The sequence below is a fragment of the Lissotriton vulgaris genome, chromosome 9 (genome assembly GCF_964263255.1).
Source record: "Lissotriton vulgaris chromosome 9, aLisVul1.2, whole genome shotgun sequence".
NCBI classification, from domain to species: Eukaryota; Metazoa; Chordata; class Amphibia; order Caudata; family Salamandridae; genus Lissotriton; species Lissotriton vulgaris.
Window position 1 is genome coordinate 273763427 of NC_141697.1, and position 16612 is coordinate 273780038.

General features: G+C 45.6%; 1 protein-coding gene across 2 annotated transcripts in view; it reads right to left on the reverse strand.

Annotated features, from left to right (window-relative positions):
* Positions 1-16612, reverse strand: part of LOC147689998 (uncharacterized) — a 155883-nt gene that overhangs the window by 120820 nt on the left and 18451 nt on the right. For both annotated transcript variants that reach the window (XM_086937551.1, XM_086937552.1), the window contains exon 2: positions 3782-3958. In XM_086937551.1, the coding sequence (XP_086793677.1) occupies positions 3782-3958 (177 nt within the window). The remainder of the gene's footprint in view (positions 1-3781; positions 3959-16612) is intronic.

Sequence of the window (16612 nt, forward strand, 5' to 3'; positions counted from 1 at the left end):
TATCTTAGACAACTAGATCATTTATGGTTTTTTTTTCTCTGGCAACAGCACACATGGGAGGAAGCAGTCATTAACATACGTTGATGATTTTTTTTGTCTGGCTTGATAGTGCATTCATAAGACAGACCTATCAGCATTGCCAGTGCTGGTTTGTAAAAGGTACCAACGCATTGAGCATTTGCTACCTAACCTCTGTCCCAGCCCCAACACCTACCCCAACACCTACCTGTGTGCGTATTAGTATGATGTGGACTGGGGGCCGGGTGAAGAGACCCCGCGGAGCCTAGCTGCAACGCTCGCCACGTCACCTCCATGCTCAGTGCACCACTGCTAATGACCATTGCACTGCAGCCCAAGACAGGGTTCAAGGGGACCTCAAAGTAGTGACTGCACACCAGTGGCATAGCAAAGGGGGTGGGAGGGTCTTCCCCAGGCAGCCGAGATTTGTGGGTGGCAGACCCCCCCCTCTTACCTGCAGCCGTCGCGAGAGGCAAAAGGTCTAGCTACACCACTGCTGCACCCTGGATTGAAACTGCTTCACCAACTGATGTGTCCCTTCCTTGCCAAGCCCATATATGCAGAAGCACACATGTGCATGCTGCTTCTAGTTCCCGCCTTTGTGTAATCACAGTTCCACCTCAAATATTTTAAGCATAAGGAGCCATCACAAAGTATTATTTTTTTTAATTTGACTTGTGTCATTATAAATCTAAACCGGTGTCCTGATAAACATCTTTGAGAGCCAGGGGTCGCAAGCAGAGTGCCAGGTTGCTTGGTGGTCGCAGTTGCGGCCTCCTGCGACCCGTTAAAATGTCCATGTGGGAGTAGAACCACAGACGTTTGCATTACCCAATGTTTAATTTGAACAGAATTTAGCTTCTATGACACCGGTCTGCCAAAATCTTTTATTATAGTTCACAAAAGACTTTCTATAAACATCCCCACCAGAACCCCCTTCCAAAAAGAAACTTCATGCATCCACAGGGGCGTGTAGTAGCTACCATTGGTGCAGCAGATGCAGTGGCACCGGAGCCAAGAGCTCCGAGGGGCCAATTAAACACTGAAGATTGCTGTATTTTACTACCACCCAACAGCAGTCAAAGATGCCCATGACATCCTTGCTATGCTACTGTACAGCCACATCATAAAACCCCGACTCCTCCTAACATGATGTTCCTGTTTCTCACAGCTAAATTTAGATAATCTTTCCAACACTAGAGGCTTCATTAGGCGTCCTCCGGAAAACGGCCCAGGTAATCTGTTCCCTCTGGGAAAGGTATTACAAGTTTGATCCAAATGGCTCATTAAGACATTTTGAATAACTGGGGAAGTTGTGCCCGATTGCTCCAGTAACTCCTCATTTTGGTCTGCAGTAAATCCAGAGACCGTGTAATTCCGACTGGCCATAGAAGGCATCAGGCATCTCCCCGGGAGGCTGGAAGTGTGGGGACTGGTTTTGTTACTGGGGTCCAGTTTTGCAGTGCTGCTCCAATATCGCCCCCCAGTAACAAAAGCAGCAGTGCTTCACACTTTCACCCCCAAGGCCATATCCACCCCGCCCCCCTTTCCAGGAACTGGTCTGACAAAATTGCCTGGGCTGCTTTGGGATCCCAGTCCGGCCCTGCAGATAAGGTTGGCAACTGGTTACTTGCCCCATCGGATTTAAATAGGCACTCGTATGCATGTCTCCAGCCGCGGATCCACTGTGGTGGATTCGCAAATCCACATGCCAAAAATAATGCCGTAATTGGCAGCCTCCACTTCGACCAGGAACGGGTGGCACCATCTTGGGACTCCCGCATCTGGCAGGGGGGGGGGGGGTTTGGCCACAGGGCCTGGTGTGTGCCCAATTCCTGCAGCCTACCCCCTGCATGCAACCAACCCCCTGGCCCCCTCCCCGGACTGCTTTTGGCGGAGGCTGGATTAATACATGGTAATTAAATATTACTTTAAGTTTAATAAAACTTAGAAATACAGTGGAAAAGAAAACAAAAGTTACTGGGACATTGTAGTGAAGAAATAGAACTAAAAGCCGTAGAAATTCACTGAAAAAAAACAAAAGGTAACAGGGATGTTATAGTTACCTTAGGGCACGATTTATAGTTTCTTGAAATACATTTTAACTGCTGAATTTCTATGGTTTTATGTGTGTAAAATGTGAACCCAACTATAACATCCTGGTAACCTTTGGTTTTTTAGTATATATCTATACACACACACACACACACACACACACACACACACACACATACATACACGGTGTCAGGACAATAGAGCCAATGGTAGATGAAGCACAGCAGCTCTAATGCAGGACTGCAGGAATCTGACGGACTATAAATCGCCACTCCTGACAGAAAGTGTCAATTAAAATGGTGTTCATTCAAATACCTCAAGATACAAAAAGGTCTGGCAGCCCCTCAATGAAGCATCATTCAGAGCTGCTTAAGTGTCCATTTTATGGCACCACAAAGACTTCATCAATTTCCCTTGGGCTGTTCGTTCCAAAGAGCAGTCTTGGGGTAATCCGCACATAAAGGCTCAAATATGTCAAGAACTAAGAGGGGCAGAGAAGAGCCTAGAAGGTGTGACTCAACATTTCCAGAACATTAGGTGCCACGGAGATACAGACACGTCCTTATATAAACCCCGCGAGGGACAGTCTGGTCTAGTTTGGTCTGTAAATCCACTGTCCCAATGACACAGTTTGTCATTTGACCAGTTACATCCCTGAGCAGTTATAACAAGATCTACAATTGGTTGGTTGCCCAAAAATGTTTTCTACGAAAAGACAGAAGAGGCCTTTTTGATGTACTCACAAACCCTTTCCTCCCGGGGCATTTACCCTGCACTGCTACATAGTGTAACCCCTAAAGCAATGGACCTCAGCCTTATTACGAGTGACCTAGTGCCGAATGTGATCATCATTTCACCCAATAAAATCCACACTTTACTGGGAGCAATTATTAAAAGAATATTGTGGGGTGCAGTGTTTGCAGCACAACTCAGAGCTCCAGTACATTACAAGCAGTAGCAGGAGTCTAGTAACATCCAGGAATTTAATGGATCGCCTGTCACGAGGGCCTAAATATTAACCAGGCCAGTCTGGGTCCCACAACAGACAGAAAGTGGAACTCCAACTGCACTTGCGCCCGATTTCAGATTCAGAGTGGAGTGAAATGTGTGCCTATTGGCCTGCACGAATCTCGACAAGTGTTAGCTGTAAATGCTGACATTTGTGCCGGTCGAAAATGAGAAAAGCTTGCAGTTTTTACGTTTGTATTACCACAGCCAATCTTACTCCCTCCTTCTGACCTTCCAAACTCGTTATGTGGGATCAAACTCTTCGGGGGTAAGCAGCAAGTACCAGTGTGGTAATTTCTTATTTAAAATGCCAGTTTCTATTCAAACCACAATCGCAGGTAGGGTTGATACCTGGGCGTTTATTTAATGGTAGGGCCAGTATTTTAACACCCCGGCCAGTACAAAATATTAGGAAAATCACCAAAAACTGGTATTTTAATCCCCCCCCCCCCCCCCCCCCCGTCATCCCCTCTTATTAGTAAATATAACTAGAAAACTATTTTCTATAAATGAATTTAGACGGGTTTCTCTAAAGTTCTATTTAGGTTTTACGTCTGTCCTTTCGCAGAATCTAAAACGTGATCAAATGGCGGGTATTTCTCTCCGGTAAAGGTGGCAACCCCCACAGACTTGTAATGAGCCCGTAACAATGCAGCCAATTAGCAGGACTTGGCTCGTGTCCACTGGGAGCATCAATTACCTCGAGTCAGTCGAGAGCTTTCCTATCCTTTGGGACTGTTTATCAGGAGAGAGGGACACCTCCGCCGTCACTTCCGTCTCACGCGAATATCCGCTCCAGTCCCCCAGGCCAAAGATCACCAGCAGCTTAGGTAAAGGCAGAGGTAGGGGGGTCTGGAAACGCATGTGCCCACACTTACTGCAACAAAAACAGAGAGGACCGCATGAAATGAAGAAAATCGGAGTATTGGAGGACAGAGTCAGGAAAAATAAGTCACACGAGGACAGAAAGTAGCAGCCTAGGCAAAAAAACCTTGTTTCGGTTTACCATAATACAGAGAAGCAAAAACAGAAAATACCACCATTTTGGATTCCTTTGTTTTTGAATGGGCATAAGTGAATCAGAATGACATAACTGTTCATGAGGTGAACCATGTATAACAAAAGGACAGTAAAATACAAGTAGATCACAGCTCTGCCAACTCACACCGTGGTGCTACAATATTGGCTCCTTCATACAGTCTCTTGGTGAAGAGCTGTTATTACAGAATGGAACAAAAGCATACATGCCCACACTGGTAAAATTAGCATAGCTGCCAAGGTTTCAGATTGCTATGTGTGACATTTTCATAATTTATGTGTAATTATGAGTGACATTTCAACGACTATGTGTGCGACACTTTCTCGCGAGCAAAATCAAGCAATGAAGAGGAGGAAACATGTAAATATCAGAAATTACACCCATTTGAGCAACTATAAACTCTAAGAAAGCCACTGAACTAAAGTGCGCTAACAGCAGGCTACTGAACACTGAGCAGCTGAGACTGCGTGAATGTCAACCAATATTACAGTTAAATTATGAAAACGTCACACTTACCATTCTGAAACCTTGGCATCTATGAGTGAATCAGTGTGAAAATGTGCTCTAATTGAGGTGTATTCCTCTGCACCCTCATGGTGACCCGTCTGGCAGGGGTATTTGCAAGTTTGCAAGCGCAAAGCAGTTTCCCATCAGCTACATGTTAATGTAACTCTACAAAATAAATACATAGGCTGTTCTCTGCAGAAATAAGAGGTTTGCCTGTGCCAGGTTACAGTTCCTCCAGCACTTAAAAGTGGCAGTTCATTCAAGGTCCAATAAGGCCTCCCATAATGTCTGGTTACTCTGCGTAGAAATCCTTCAAAGTTTTTTAAAATGCTAATCTGTGGTCAGATTAAACCTTCCAAAAAGAGCTGCTTTCATCTATGAGTAATCAGTCCGTTTCTGGGGTGCTAAAATCACAGTAAGACCCAGTGACTTACCCTCTAGTGCCTCCTCAGTGATCTTCTGTCCGAGGTGTGGGGGAACTGGGATCTAACATGTTTTAGGACTATGTGGTCCAACTGCCCTGGGTTGAAATGTTTCGTCCATTTAGCCAGGAGTGTGAGAGGAGGGGAGATCCGAGCCTGAAGCTGTATGTGCAGTGGTGCCTCTGATGCTCCCAGACTAGAGTTAAGCCACAGCTCCTTGCACCACGGTAGGCACATAGACCCTCAGCGCAATCAGCTCGTCTGCAGAGCAAGGTCTGTAGATGCATTTACACAACACCTGCTGGACGGAGGTGAACCTTGTGGTAAATAAATATTTACCGTATACTGAATTTCTATGCGGTATAAGTTCAAACAAATAGCTCAATCAAATGAGAGGCAGAGTCCGTGGCATCTGAGTTTATAAGGGTTTTATTCCATGTAATGGAATGGTTCGAACCATGGTATCGTGTTCCTTTACCACGAAGGTTTAGGAAGGGATAGACAATGCTTTATTAACAGTGCACAATATATATAGTGAATGCATACAATGGTGATGGATACAGAAGGCGTAACAGCTGAAAGAAACGAGATAAGAACACATGTGCGTAACAGAAGGCGTGCACGAGGGCGTACACGAAGGTGTGTCCTAGAAACGTCACATGAAAGTGTCACAAGTGGGTGGATTCATAGAGGAATCCTGCAGTGTCAGCAGAAATATTGGGCTGGATGCGCGCGCAGGCAACATGACGCGTGCTTGACGTGGAACTGGAGGGTGAAGGGGACTTGACATTTAGCATTATAAGGGGAGACAGAAGTCTGGCGTGTCAGAACAACCTAAACCCAAATCATATCTGATATCTTGTGTTTGGAGAACTGTTTTATCTAGAAGGAAAGGTCTGTCGGGTAGAGGCTATTCTATACTGACTGCTAGTGCGTGCATATGTGTCTACGTATCCACGTAATGCGAGGGGCCATGGGCCTACCATGGTAACGGGAGCTATGAATTACTTGCACGGAGACAGAAAGGCCGGGCCCTTTGCTCTGCAGCTGGGGAGGTGTTTACCTAAATCTCTAGACAGGAATGTATTTCGAGGAGCGGAGCAGATAACTTGAAGGCTGAATACTGTCTTGATAGGCAAGCAGGCCGAGCCGGGCACCGCTCGCCACGCAGGGAGTAAGGCAAGGGTCATGGATGCAGATCCAGGCTGCAGCTTTCAGAGGCAGAAGGCAGAAAGGGCTTGATGGCAGAAATCAGGGCCTAGCTCGCTAGAGCCAGGAAAACGTGAAAGTGCACCATGTAAAGACGGTGGCACGGCATACTTAGGAACTGAATTATCGACCCATTCATGGTGGATCTGAAAGAGGACATGTTAACGTTGGACGCAAATGTATTTGCGTCTTCATATCTGGTCATGGAGGGAAATTACATGTACTTGAAGCACGTACACGGAGCCGTTGGGGTACATAGTAGGGGACCCAATTGACCATAAAAATTCCAATTACCTCAACCTGAGGCCTCTTCTATGTGTGTGTAAATTGGACCTCACTGGCTTGCGACCAGCAGGCAGAGGCCCAAACTGGAGAGGCAATATAGTAGACTGTTAGAGCATGCCTTTCGATGGAGTCCAGTCAAAAGGGGAGCATTGAGGACCGGGGGAGGGCCAACAGGCGTTGGTTGGCTGCGAGGTGACTGACCACAGTACCAGGTGGAACTACGACAGATGACTGGAGGCGCTAACCCTCAGAGGAGCAATAATTCATGGCAGTTAGGTGAAGGGAGGTTATATCTGTGCACTCCGAGAGTGTAATGTGCCGTATTTATACAAGGTCACCTGCGTACAGTAACTCTTTCATGAACCATTGTCATGCATTTAGCAATTACTCAATGTAACACCCCTAATGAGTGCATCTATATATCTATCTTGCATCTGAAGAAATCAACGCTCTGACACAGGTAAGAGTTACCAATACACCTAGGTCACAGGAGTTACGGGACCTTCACAATTAACATTTTTGTTTTTTATTCCGGTATATCTGCTGCTGAAAGTAACTATTACCGCCATGTGAAAGTTTCGAAGAAAACAAGTAGGAATTAGCCTGGAAACATACTCCTGCATGTTATTCCTTTAATACCTACTCATCGTTATTTCCGTTCCCCCAAACAACAAAACAGCAATGAAATTGGGCACTTCGGCGCTGTGGTATCATCGTGTTGGAAACTTAGATCCGGGTTCCGCCTTGCAGAGCGTCCATTTTTGCACATCACTCCCCGCAGGGAGGTGGAGGTTATCCCCAGTCACATCACCCACTCCAGAGCTCCAGTGCCCTTCTCAAGACCCTAGGTCCAGTCAGAAACCAGTCCTTGCAGATGTCGCACTCGAAGCGGCTGACATCGTATGGCTGACTGTGCATGGCACGCCCGTGCCTACAACAAATCCTCACAAGACCCAACTTCATGGACACAGTACGGAAAGACGGCAAAATGTTGTGGGCATAGAAAAGGGACATTCATTACAGGACTACCACACAGGCAGCGTACAGCATAACGAAATTTACCACAGCACGTTTAGGAGACAGGAGAAGCACCAGAAGACAGACGGTGGGCACATGGAAATAATACTACACCAACATTGATTAGCAGAACTGGTACCCGAGGAGATACAATGCCGGTTATGTGTGATTTTGCATTTCAGTGAGGTGATGCAGATTACCACACTGAAATCCGTTAGTCTAACGCCAGATGCGTGGTACTTGGCAGACCTGAATTAGGTGACGTGGATTTGGACAACCTGTGCATGCTAAGGCTTTTATGTCATTGAGTATAAAGTGGACGTTTTTTTTCTTTGTAAAAATAATATGGGATGTTTCTCTACCTTCCGGTACATTTCTGAACAATTTGTTAAGCTAAATTGTATTGTCGCATTTTTTGCGCATGTAGGGAAGGATGAGTGTCTGGCAGACCTGTACAAAATCATCCTACGTCTCAGTATTAACGTCCACACTTCTAAGCAGTAATTCCAATCCTAGAATGAGCTACCAGTTTGCTTTATAACAACAGTTAGTAAAACAAGTAAGTGCTTGGCTAGTCTGTATAAGTAGAAAGGGTTTTAAAGGGACTTTTTGTCCAAGGTATTGCTTTTCCCAGTTCACGGAAGTGATAAAAAACATCTCCAGATAATAATAGGGTTGACAGGATGGTGTGAGAGCAGAATATGGATACATGTGGATCTGGTGAGGACTGCGGGCAGCAAGTGCTTGATACGCTATTTGCATAATAAAATACTATAGCTTTTTTTAATTAGCCTCCATTAGTTATTATTAAGGTAGGGGGAATAGAAGCGTTCAGCGACAGCATTCGGGTAGTCTTAGGGAGACAAAGAATGCTGTGATCTGTGGTAGATGCCGCCCAGAAGTCATAGGTATATGTATCCGGAGCTGCCATTGAAAGGAAGTGGAAATGTGCTTTAGATGTTGCCAGTATTGATGGCTACTGTGCGGTTGCAGACTTCTCTGGGCTGACAGTGGGTGGGTAAATGCTATGTTGTCACAGTAGGTTTAAATACATGAATCGCTATGCTCTCTGGTGTTTGTCCTTGGGGTACTTGCTGACTAGTGCTACACATGGGATCAGGTTTGCCTTTGACAGGAGGTATGGTTTAGTGGGGTACATAGTGTAAATTAATGTAGGTGTGAGGAAACAAAAATCGGACCCTTTGTACATTTAATATTATGGTGTGTATCATGCAGAGGATGAAAAGTAGCTTTGATGCAGTAGAGGCTAGCAGGAAGAACGGTTTTTGGGTGGTCAGTTGAAGATATTGTTTAACATGTTTTAAACTACTACAGTGGGATTAGGGAGCCCAGCAGTTGAAAGGCTCTGTCTTTACTGGTAGGCAGTGGTTAGATGGGGACCAGCCATCAGTCTTTCTGTTGGTGGTGGACATGGGAGCAGTAGGCTGCGGTCACAGGTTCACAGTGACATCTGAGGGGTGGTTTTAAAGGTGGGCAGAAAAACATAACTGCAGGTTTTGTAGGGGTGAGAGTAGAGTGTAATGGATGCGTTAGTAGCAGGCACGATGGCAGTGGTCTGTGTTTGGAGGTGGTCAACTGAGCGGGCTTCGCTTGAAGGTGGGTCATCAAGTTGGAGGATGTGTCTGATGGGAAGGCTGGAGGCAGCGTTATGTAACTTTGCTGGAGGGCGCAGCAGCAGTATTTGCGGATGTACGTAAATCTCTCGATGAAAGGGAGAATGTGACCAGTGGAGGAACCAGAATCCTTTTATGGCTGGGGTGAGCCCATGCAGTATATGGCGGGCCGCTGGCCTGAGAGCTCTTAACTGATGCGGAGAATGTACTTTGCAGGGGGGCCCCCTCTCAAGTTTCGTTACGCCACTGGCCCACAGACCTGATTCAGACAGGAGAGTCCTGATTTTTTTAAGCCAAAAATGTATTTCTTTTGGCTGTCTCCCACCTGAAATCACCTTTGCTTCAATAGAAGTCAATGGGGGAAATACAGTTCCAGAACACATTTTTAAAATCGCCCACTTTCCTCTTCTTCTAAAATGTTGGCATGATTAAAAAAGAGGAGCTGGAACCCCTTCACAGAGTGGTTTCCAGCACATGTTTGGAGTCAAACCTCCCCAGGACATAGGAGGCAGCCATAGACACCTTTGTTTTGTGCTTTTATTGGGGGGGGGGGGGGGGGGGGGGGGGGGGTTGCCTCCTTTCCCGAGAGAAGAAATCCAGGCAACTGTTCCAGTTATAAGATTCTGCAAAGGCCCGGACAGGATTCTTTAGTAAAACTTTATATGAAGTAATCTGTATTTATTTTAAAACTAGATCTTTGTCTTTCTTTACTGTAATTATCAGCCAGGGGTAATTAGGGCACATTTTAAAGTGTTTTCATCTAACATACTGTTTAAAGTATGTACTGGTAAGGGGGAAAACGCAAACTTAAGGCGATTTTTAGGTTTTGCCTAGACAGCGCATGAACGGTTTCTACGAGACATGTTTACACAGTGGACTTAAAGCTCCCCCATAACTTACCATTTGTTCACTTCAATGTCACTCTTATTTCCTTTGCTCCCATTTGTCACTGCATGCAAGCGTCTTGTCTTCTACTTGTGTTTGGGCCTCCCCTGGAGCATGAACCAAAGGCCCATATGTACAACAAAATATACCCTGGCACTCCTGATATTTAAAATTACAGATGTGTGACCTTATTGAGTCAGAACCAATAGAGCAGAAGTCTACTTTACCACAGGAAAACACAGGAGATTTGTTCATACAAGAAATCCTCAATTTATTCTATATAAAAATTCCAATTCAGCTAAAAACATTTAAATGACAATATTTGACAGGACTGAGTACACTACAAATTCAGACAAATGATGATAGAATAAAGTAGTGACATGAATCAGTCCTTGTAACAGAACAGGAGAACAGCCAACACGTGTTTCGTCACATACGTGACTTCCTCAAGGCTCTGGAGAAGTAATTGCGCTATTAGATGACAGTGGTTTGCCAATAATTTCACGCAGTAAGTTTGTCACTTCAGATTCCAAGTAAGGTCTGAAGGTTCAAAATTCCACCATGAAAGTCCTAAACTTCCGGAAACAGAATTCCACATAGTGCATTCAATAGGGTCTTTGCGAGGGAATTCACATCTTGTGACTGTGGAAATTCAATAGCAGGCGGGTAGTAACCGTAGTGCAAATCCATAGGCGACTCCTGATGGGCTCTTATAAGACGAAACATGTGTTGGCTGTTCTCGTGTTCTGTTACAAGGACTGTTTCTCGTCACTACTATTCAAGGAACATTATTCTATCATTTGGCTGAATTTGTAGTGTACTCAGTCCTGTCAAATATGGTCATTTAAATGTTTTTAGCTGAATTGGAATTTTTGTATAGAATAAATTGCGGAATACTTGTATGAACAAATCTCCGGTGTTTTATTGTGGTAAAGTAGACTTCTGCTCTATTAGTTCTGACTCAATAAGGTCACACATCTGAAATTTAAATATAAGGAGTGACGGGATATATTTTGTTGCATATTACTTCACAGGTACTTGTGGGTACCTGTGTTTTCTGCACCCAAGTTAGTGGTGTGTTTTTTTTTACCCTGAGTGGCACCACTACACATTTCCTTGCTTCTTGATTTGTCTAGATCGCTTTGTGTGCTTGATGGCCCATTTTTACATGTTTGATCATTGATGTGCGACCCTTCCATCCACTACTACCGTCCTCTGATTTGCAAGGGCCATATGTAGCAACCTACTTTGCATTCGCAAATGGTACGAATCACCTAGTTTGACCCTCTAGGAATGCAAAATAGCCTTTCAAGATGTAATAAAGGTTTTGGCCGTGTATTTTAGGTAATTATTTTTTTGCAATTACCTAAAATTGAGATTTTAAATGGGGAATCCCAATTTGCGATTCCCCAAGCACATGTACCAATAATTTCCTAAATGCAAACTGGACCTTTAGGAAATGCTACTACTATTGACTCCAAGTCGGTGGTAGCCATGTGCAAGTTTTTGAAAATGCAAAAAAAAAATGCATTTTTTTAAAGTACCATGTAGCACACGCATACTCCTAGGGCATGTGTCAACTTAACATGTGTCAATTTTTTGGGAGGTGGTGCTTCAGGGCCGCACCTGTGGTTTTGCAATTCCTAATTTGAGATTACCAATTAGGTAATTGCAAATTAAGTACTGCAAAACAATTCGCACCTATGGGGCTTTATGCCCATAGAAATGAATGTAGTAGCAGATCCTAATAGCGATTCCCTAATTGCGATTGCAACTTTATTGGAATTGCTATTAAGGAATCACTATTTTCTTACTCACCAATTTGCATTCCCTAAATAGTGATTACCTAAATATCGCTATTTAGGGAATGCAAAATGGACCTTTGATACCTATGACCTCAAGTAATTGTGTCCATTCACTGCTCCAGGTTTTGAAGCTGCTTCTTTCTTTGTGTACAAGTGCTCAATGTTACTGCTTAGATTTTTAGGCTGTCTCCCATATGCATATCAATGTAGCTTGTTTCCCGACCCACTACCCTGTACTCCACGCCCCTGCATGCTACTCTTCACCACTTTACGCCACTGCACTCAACACCGTGCCCCTGCACTCCACATCCCTGCACCATTGAACTTTATGCCACTCTACGCCACGCAACTTTGCTCTTCTCTACGCCACTTTGCTCTTCACAACTCTACGCTGCTCCTCAACTCTATGCCACTGTACTCTACACAACTATATTTTACACCACTGTTCACCTCAGCACCACTCTACGCCAGTCCACTCTTCTCTATACCACTCTACTCTCTGCCACTGCACTCCACAAAACTTTACTAGGCACCACAACACTTCACCACTGCACTCCAATCTTTATCACTGCACGATGCCACTGCACTCTATGCCTCACCACTCTACACTGCACTCTACATGGAGCACCTCAACTTTCAACTCGACACCAATGGCAAAACTACCATCAGAGGCATGCTCGCCTACAGATCTCCAGATCCCCATCCAAATTTCTGTGACCCAATCCCCGGTTTCATCGCCCTCTTGCCATCGAGTCTAAGCACTACATCTTCCTCGGAGACGTCAATTTCCACCTTAACAACCCGGACAATACCAATACCACCACCCTCCTCGAAAGCATGAACACCCTTGGCCTCCCTTAACTAGTCACCAACCCCACGCACATCGCAGGGCAGATACTCAACCCAATCTTCACAGCCACTGACAGTCAAAAACAGCTGCATCATCGAACTCACCTGGACAGACCACACCATCATCCACTTCACCATCACAGGTCCTCCCCGCATCACCACCAAACCACCCAGCACCTGTCAATGAAGCTGTAACAAAGTATCAGAGAGCCAATTGAACAACGCACTAAACTCGTTCCATTTGCACACTGCAACCAACCTAAAAACGGGCGTCAAAAACTTCTCCACCTGGATCACCGACTGCGCTGACAGTCACCCCCATCAAACTCATAAAACCAAAAAGATCATTCAAGCAGGCAAGCTGGTACACCACGGAACTAAGCACTTCATAACGCAACTGCAAGCAACTGTAGATAAGTTGGGGTACCAGCAAAGTCACCACAGACCAAACATCGTATTAAGCATCGCTCAACCACTACCACCAACTCCTGAGAAAGACTAAAAGGAGCACCCATGCCAACCGCATTGACGCCAGTGCCAACTGCAGTAAAGAACTATTCCTCATAGTCAAGAGTTCTCCAACCCATCAGCCTCCGAGATCATCATCATCATCCCCCCCCAGACATCTACAAAAACTTTGAGGCACAACCTACCGCTGCAGACATACTCAGCCTCATAGCCCCCCACAGAGGCAAACCACGACCACCTGCTAAGCACCTCACCACTCAAAGCACCACCGCCAACATGAAATCCATTCACTAAGGACCACCAACAGACCCCAGTTCCCACCACATCTTAAACCTTGAGAGCAAGTCGATCAGTAACAAACTCACCTCCATCTTCAATGCATCCATCGCCACCTTCCCCGATGAATGAAAACACGTTGAAGTCAAATTCCTCCTCAAGAAACAGTTGGCCAACTACAGCAAACTCAAGAACTTTCGTCCCAGCTCTCTACACAATTTCCCCGCCAAGGTCCTCGAAAAAGCCAACAACCGCCAACTCACCAAATACCTGGAGAAAAACAACCTTCTGAACATCTCCCAGTCTGGATTCCACGGCAACCACAGCATCAAAACCACCCTCACCGCCGCCACACACAACATCAGAGCCCTCCTAGACCAATGCAAAATGGTGGCCCGGATCATCCTTGTCCTCTCAGCAGATTTCAACACTTTTTCCCACTACACTCTTATCAAGAGACTCTACCACATCGGAATTCAAGGAGACTCCCTCATCGAAGAACGCAGAGAATCTGCCTGCCTCCCTACACCTCCAAACACAAGAGCATCATCTGCGGCGTCCCTCAAGGCTCATCCCACAGCCCCATCTAGATAGACACCTGGTAGACATCATGTGAACCCATTGACTTAACATCGTTCCCTATGAGGACAGCACCCAGCTCATCCTCTCGCTGTCAGTAGAGCCCTCCACCACTAGGGCCAACTTCAACAAGTTTATAACAAATGTTAGAACTGGGGGTCTCTAGTTGGCAATGGTTTGCATCTTTGTCCAAATAGGAACCCTTGCTTCTAGTCAGGGAAAGGGGGATACACTCCGAAAATAACCCCCGATCACCCCCTTGGTAGCTTGGCAGGAGCAGATAGGCTTATCTCAGAGGCAGTGTCTAAAGCATTTGTGAGCACATAAAGTAACACAGTGAAAACACTACAAACGGACACAACACCAGTTTTGAAAAATAAGTCATCTTTATTTAGTTTTAACACAATACCAAACAACAAAAATTCACAATACAGTGTGACTTTCAAATGGTAGAAATAGCTTAGTTCAATATAGATGGTAAATGCAACACTTTACTCCCAAAGTACCTCGGATGCGTCACGCAAAACAAAAAATAGGGTCGCTGGGAAGGTGATGCGTCAGTCCCTTGCTTCGGGGAGGCGATGAGTCTGTTCCTTACTGCAGCGCAGGGAAGGCGATGCGTCTGTTTCTTACTGGAGACAAGGGATGCGTCAGTTACTTATAGGGTTCCGGCTACGATTCGATAAGGACGCCGATCCGGTGCGATTCGACAAAATAGCGTCTTTGATACGATGCAACAACTTGCATACGATGTGTGCATGCCCGACAGCCGTGCAACGAAATCGGTTGTTTTTTGAGCCTCGACAAGCCCTGCGACGCTCTTCTCCAGTGACGAGACGGCAACCTCTGCGGCACTCTTCTCTGGCAATGCTATACGCTTCCTCTGCGATGCGACCGAAAACAGCTGCAGAGGCGACATGCTTCTTCGACGATGCAACGGCTGCGTTGGCAACACGCTTCTTCCTTGTTGCGTCACACTTCCAGCTCCCAGCGACACAGTCTCTACAGGTCCCAAAACAACAGCAGGCACCTATCTGCAGGTACAATTCCCAGCAAGGAAATTCAGAGGAGCTGGTGGTTATGTCTTTGTGTCCCTGAGACTTCAGAACAGGAGGCAAGCTCTGCTTCAAGCCCTTGGAGATCTTTAAGATGATAAAGTACACACAAGGTTCCTTTTATCCTTTCCTTGGCAATAAGTAATCACTGCAGGCCAACCCCAAACAGTAACCAGCACTGGGGCAGTCTCCTCTTTCAGCTTCCTTGGTTTTTCTCCTTGGGCAAAGGTTCATCTTGAGTCCCAGAAGTGATCTAAAGTTTTAAGGTTTGGACCCAATATTTAGACTACTAAGTCCTTTGTTCTCTTAAGGCAGAGTGTGTCTGTACCTAGTCAAAACCAGTTCTGTCCTCCCTGGTGCAGCTTCCTGGCAGGAGGTGGAGGTAGCATTGTTAAAAGCCGACCTGGCCCAGGTAGCTGAAAATAAATCTGCTCCCTTCACTCTCTATTCAATGTAGGCTCCGGCAAGTGAAAGGAAATCTCCCCCCCCCCCCTACTCTCTATTCAACTGAGGTCCTATTCAGCCCAGCCCTGACTCAGACTGCTCAGAGAGCCAAAGCCCTCTCCAGGCCCCTGTCACTCACAAACCAGACATGTAATACACAAACCTAGCAGAATCATACTGGTTAGTTAGGCAAGAAAATACCTACTTTCTATAAGTGGTATTTTCAAACACAGAATGTAAAAATCACCCACACTAAAAGATTTATTTTAACATTCTGAGTTCAGGCATACTAAACTCGTTTTTTTAGACCTTGTTCCCTGGGTCAGTTAGGATTATAAGATGTTATAATCAAACTGTCCAATCTGGCCTATGGGAACAGGTAGCCTTGCAATAGTGAAAAACGACATTGGCTGTTATTCACTATCAGGACATGCCACACACACCAGGGCATGTCCTACCTTTCACATACAATGCACCCTGCCCTTAGGTGTCCCTCTGGCCTACCTTAGGGGTGACCAACATGTAGAACATTGAAAAGGGAACTGTGTGTGCACTTGCCAAGTCGACATGGCAGTCACAGACTGCACACAGGCTCTGCAATGGTAGGCCTGGGCCATATTTTACAAGCTGCTTCTGAGGGTGGCACAACCAGTGCTGCAAGCCCACCAGCAGTATTTGATTTACAGGCCATGGGCACACATGGTGCACTGTACTAGGGTCTGATAAGTAAATCAAATAAGCCAATCATGGAGTCACTAATCCATTACAGCAATTTACAACAGGGAGTACTTGCACCTGGTCACTGAACAGCAGTGGCGAAGTGCCCAAAGCATCTAGACCAGCAAAACATAGCAATAACATAGAAGGCAACAGCGAAAAAATGGAAGGGAGACCCACGCCAATGGTGCCAGGTCTAACAACGAGCTTCGCTGATTGGGTGAAAAACAACTGCCTGAAACTCAACACAGGAAAAACAGAAGTACTGCTCTTCAGGAACACCTTCCAGTGGAATGATTTGTTGTGGCCCCAGATCTAGGACCCGCACCCACACCTACAG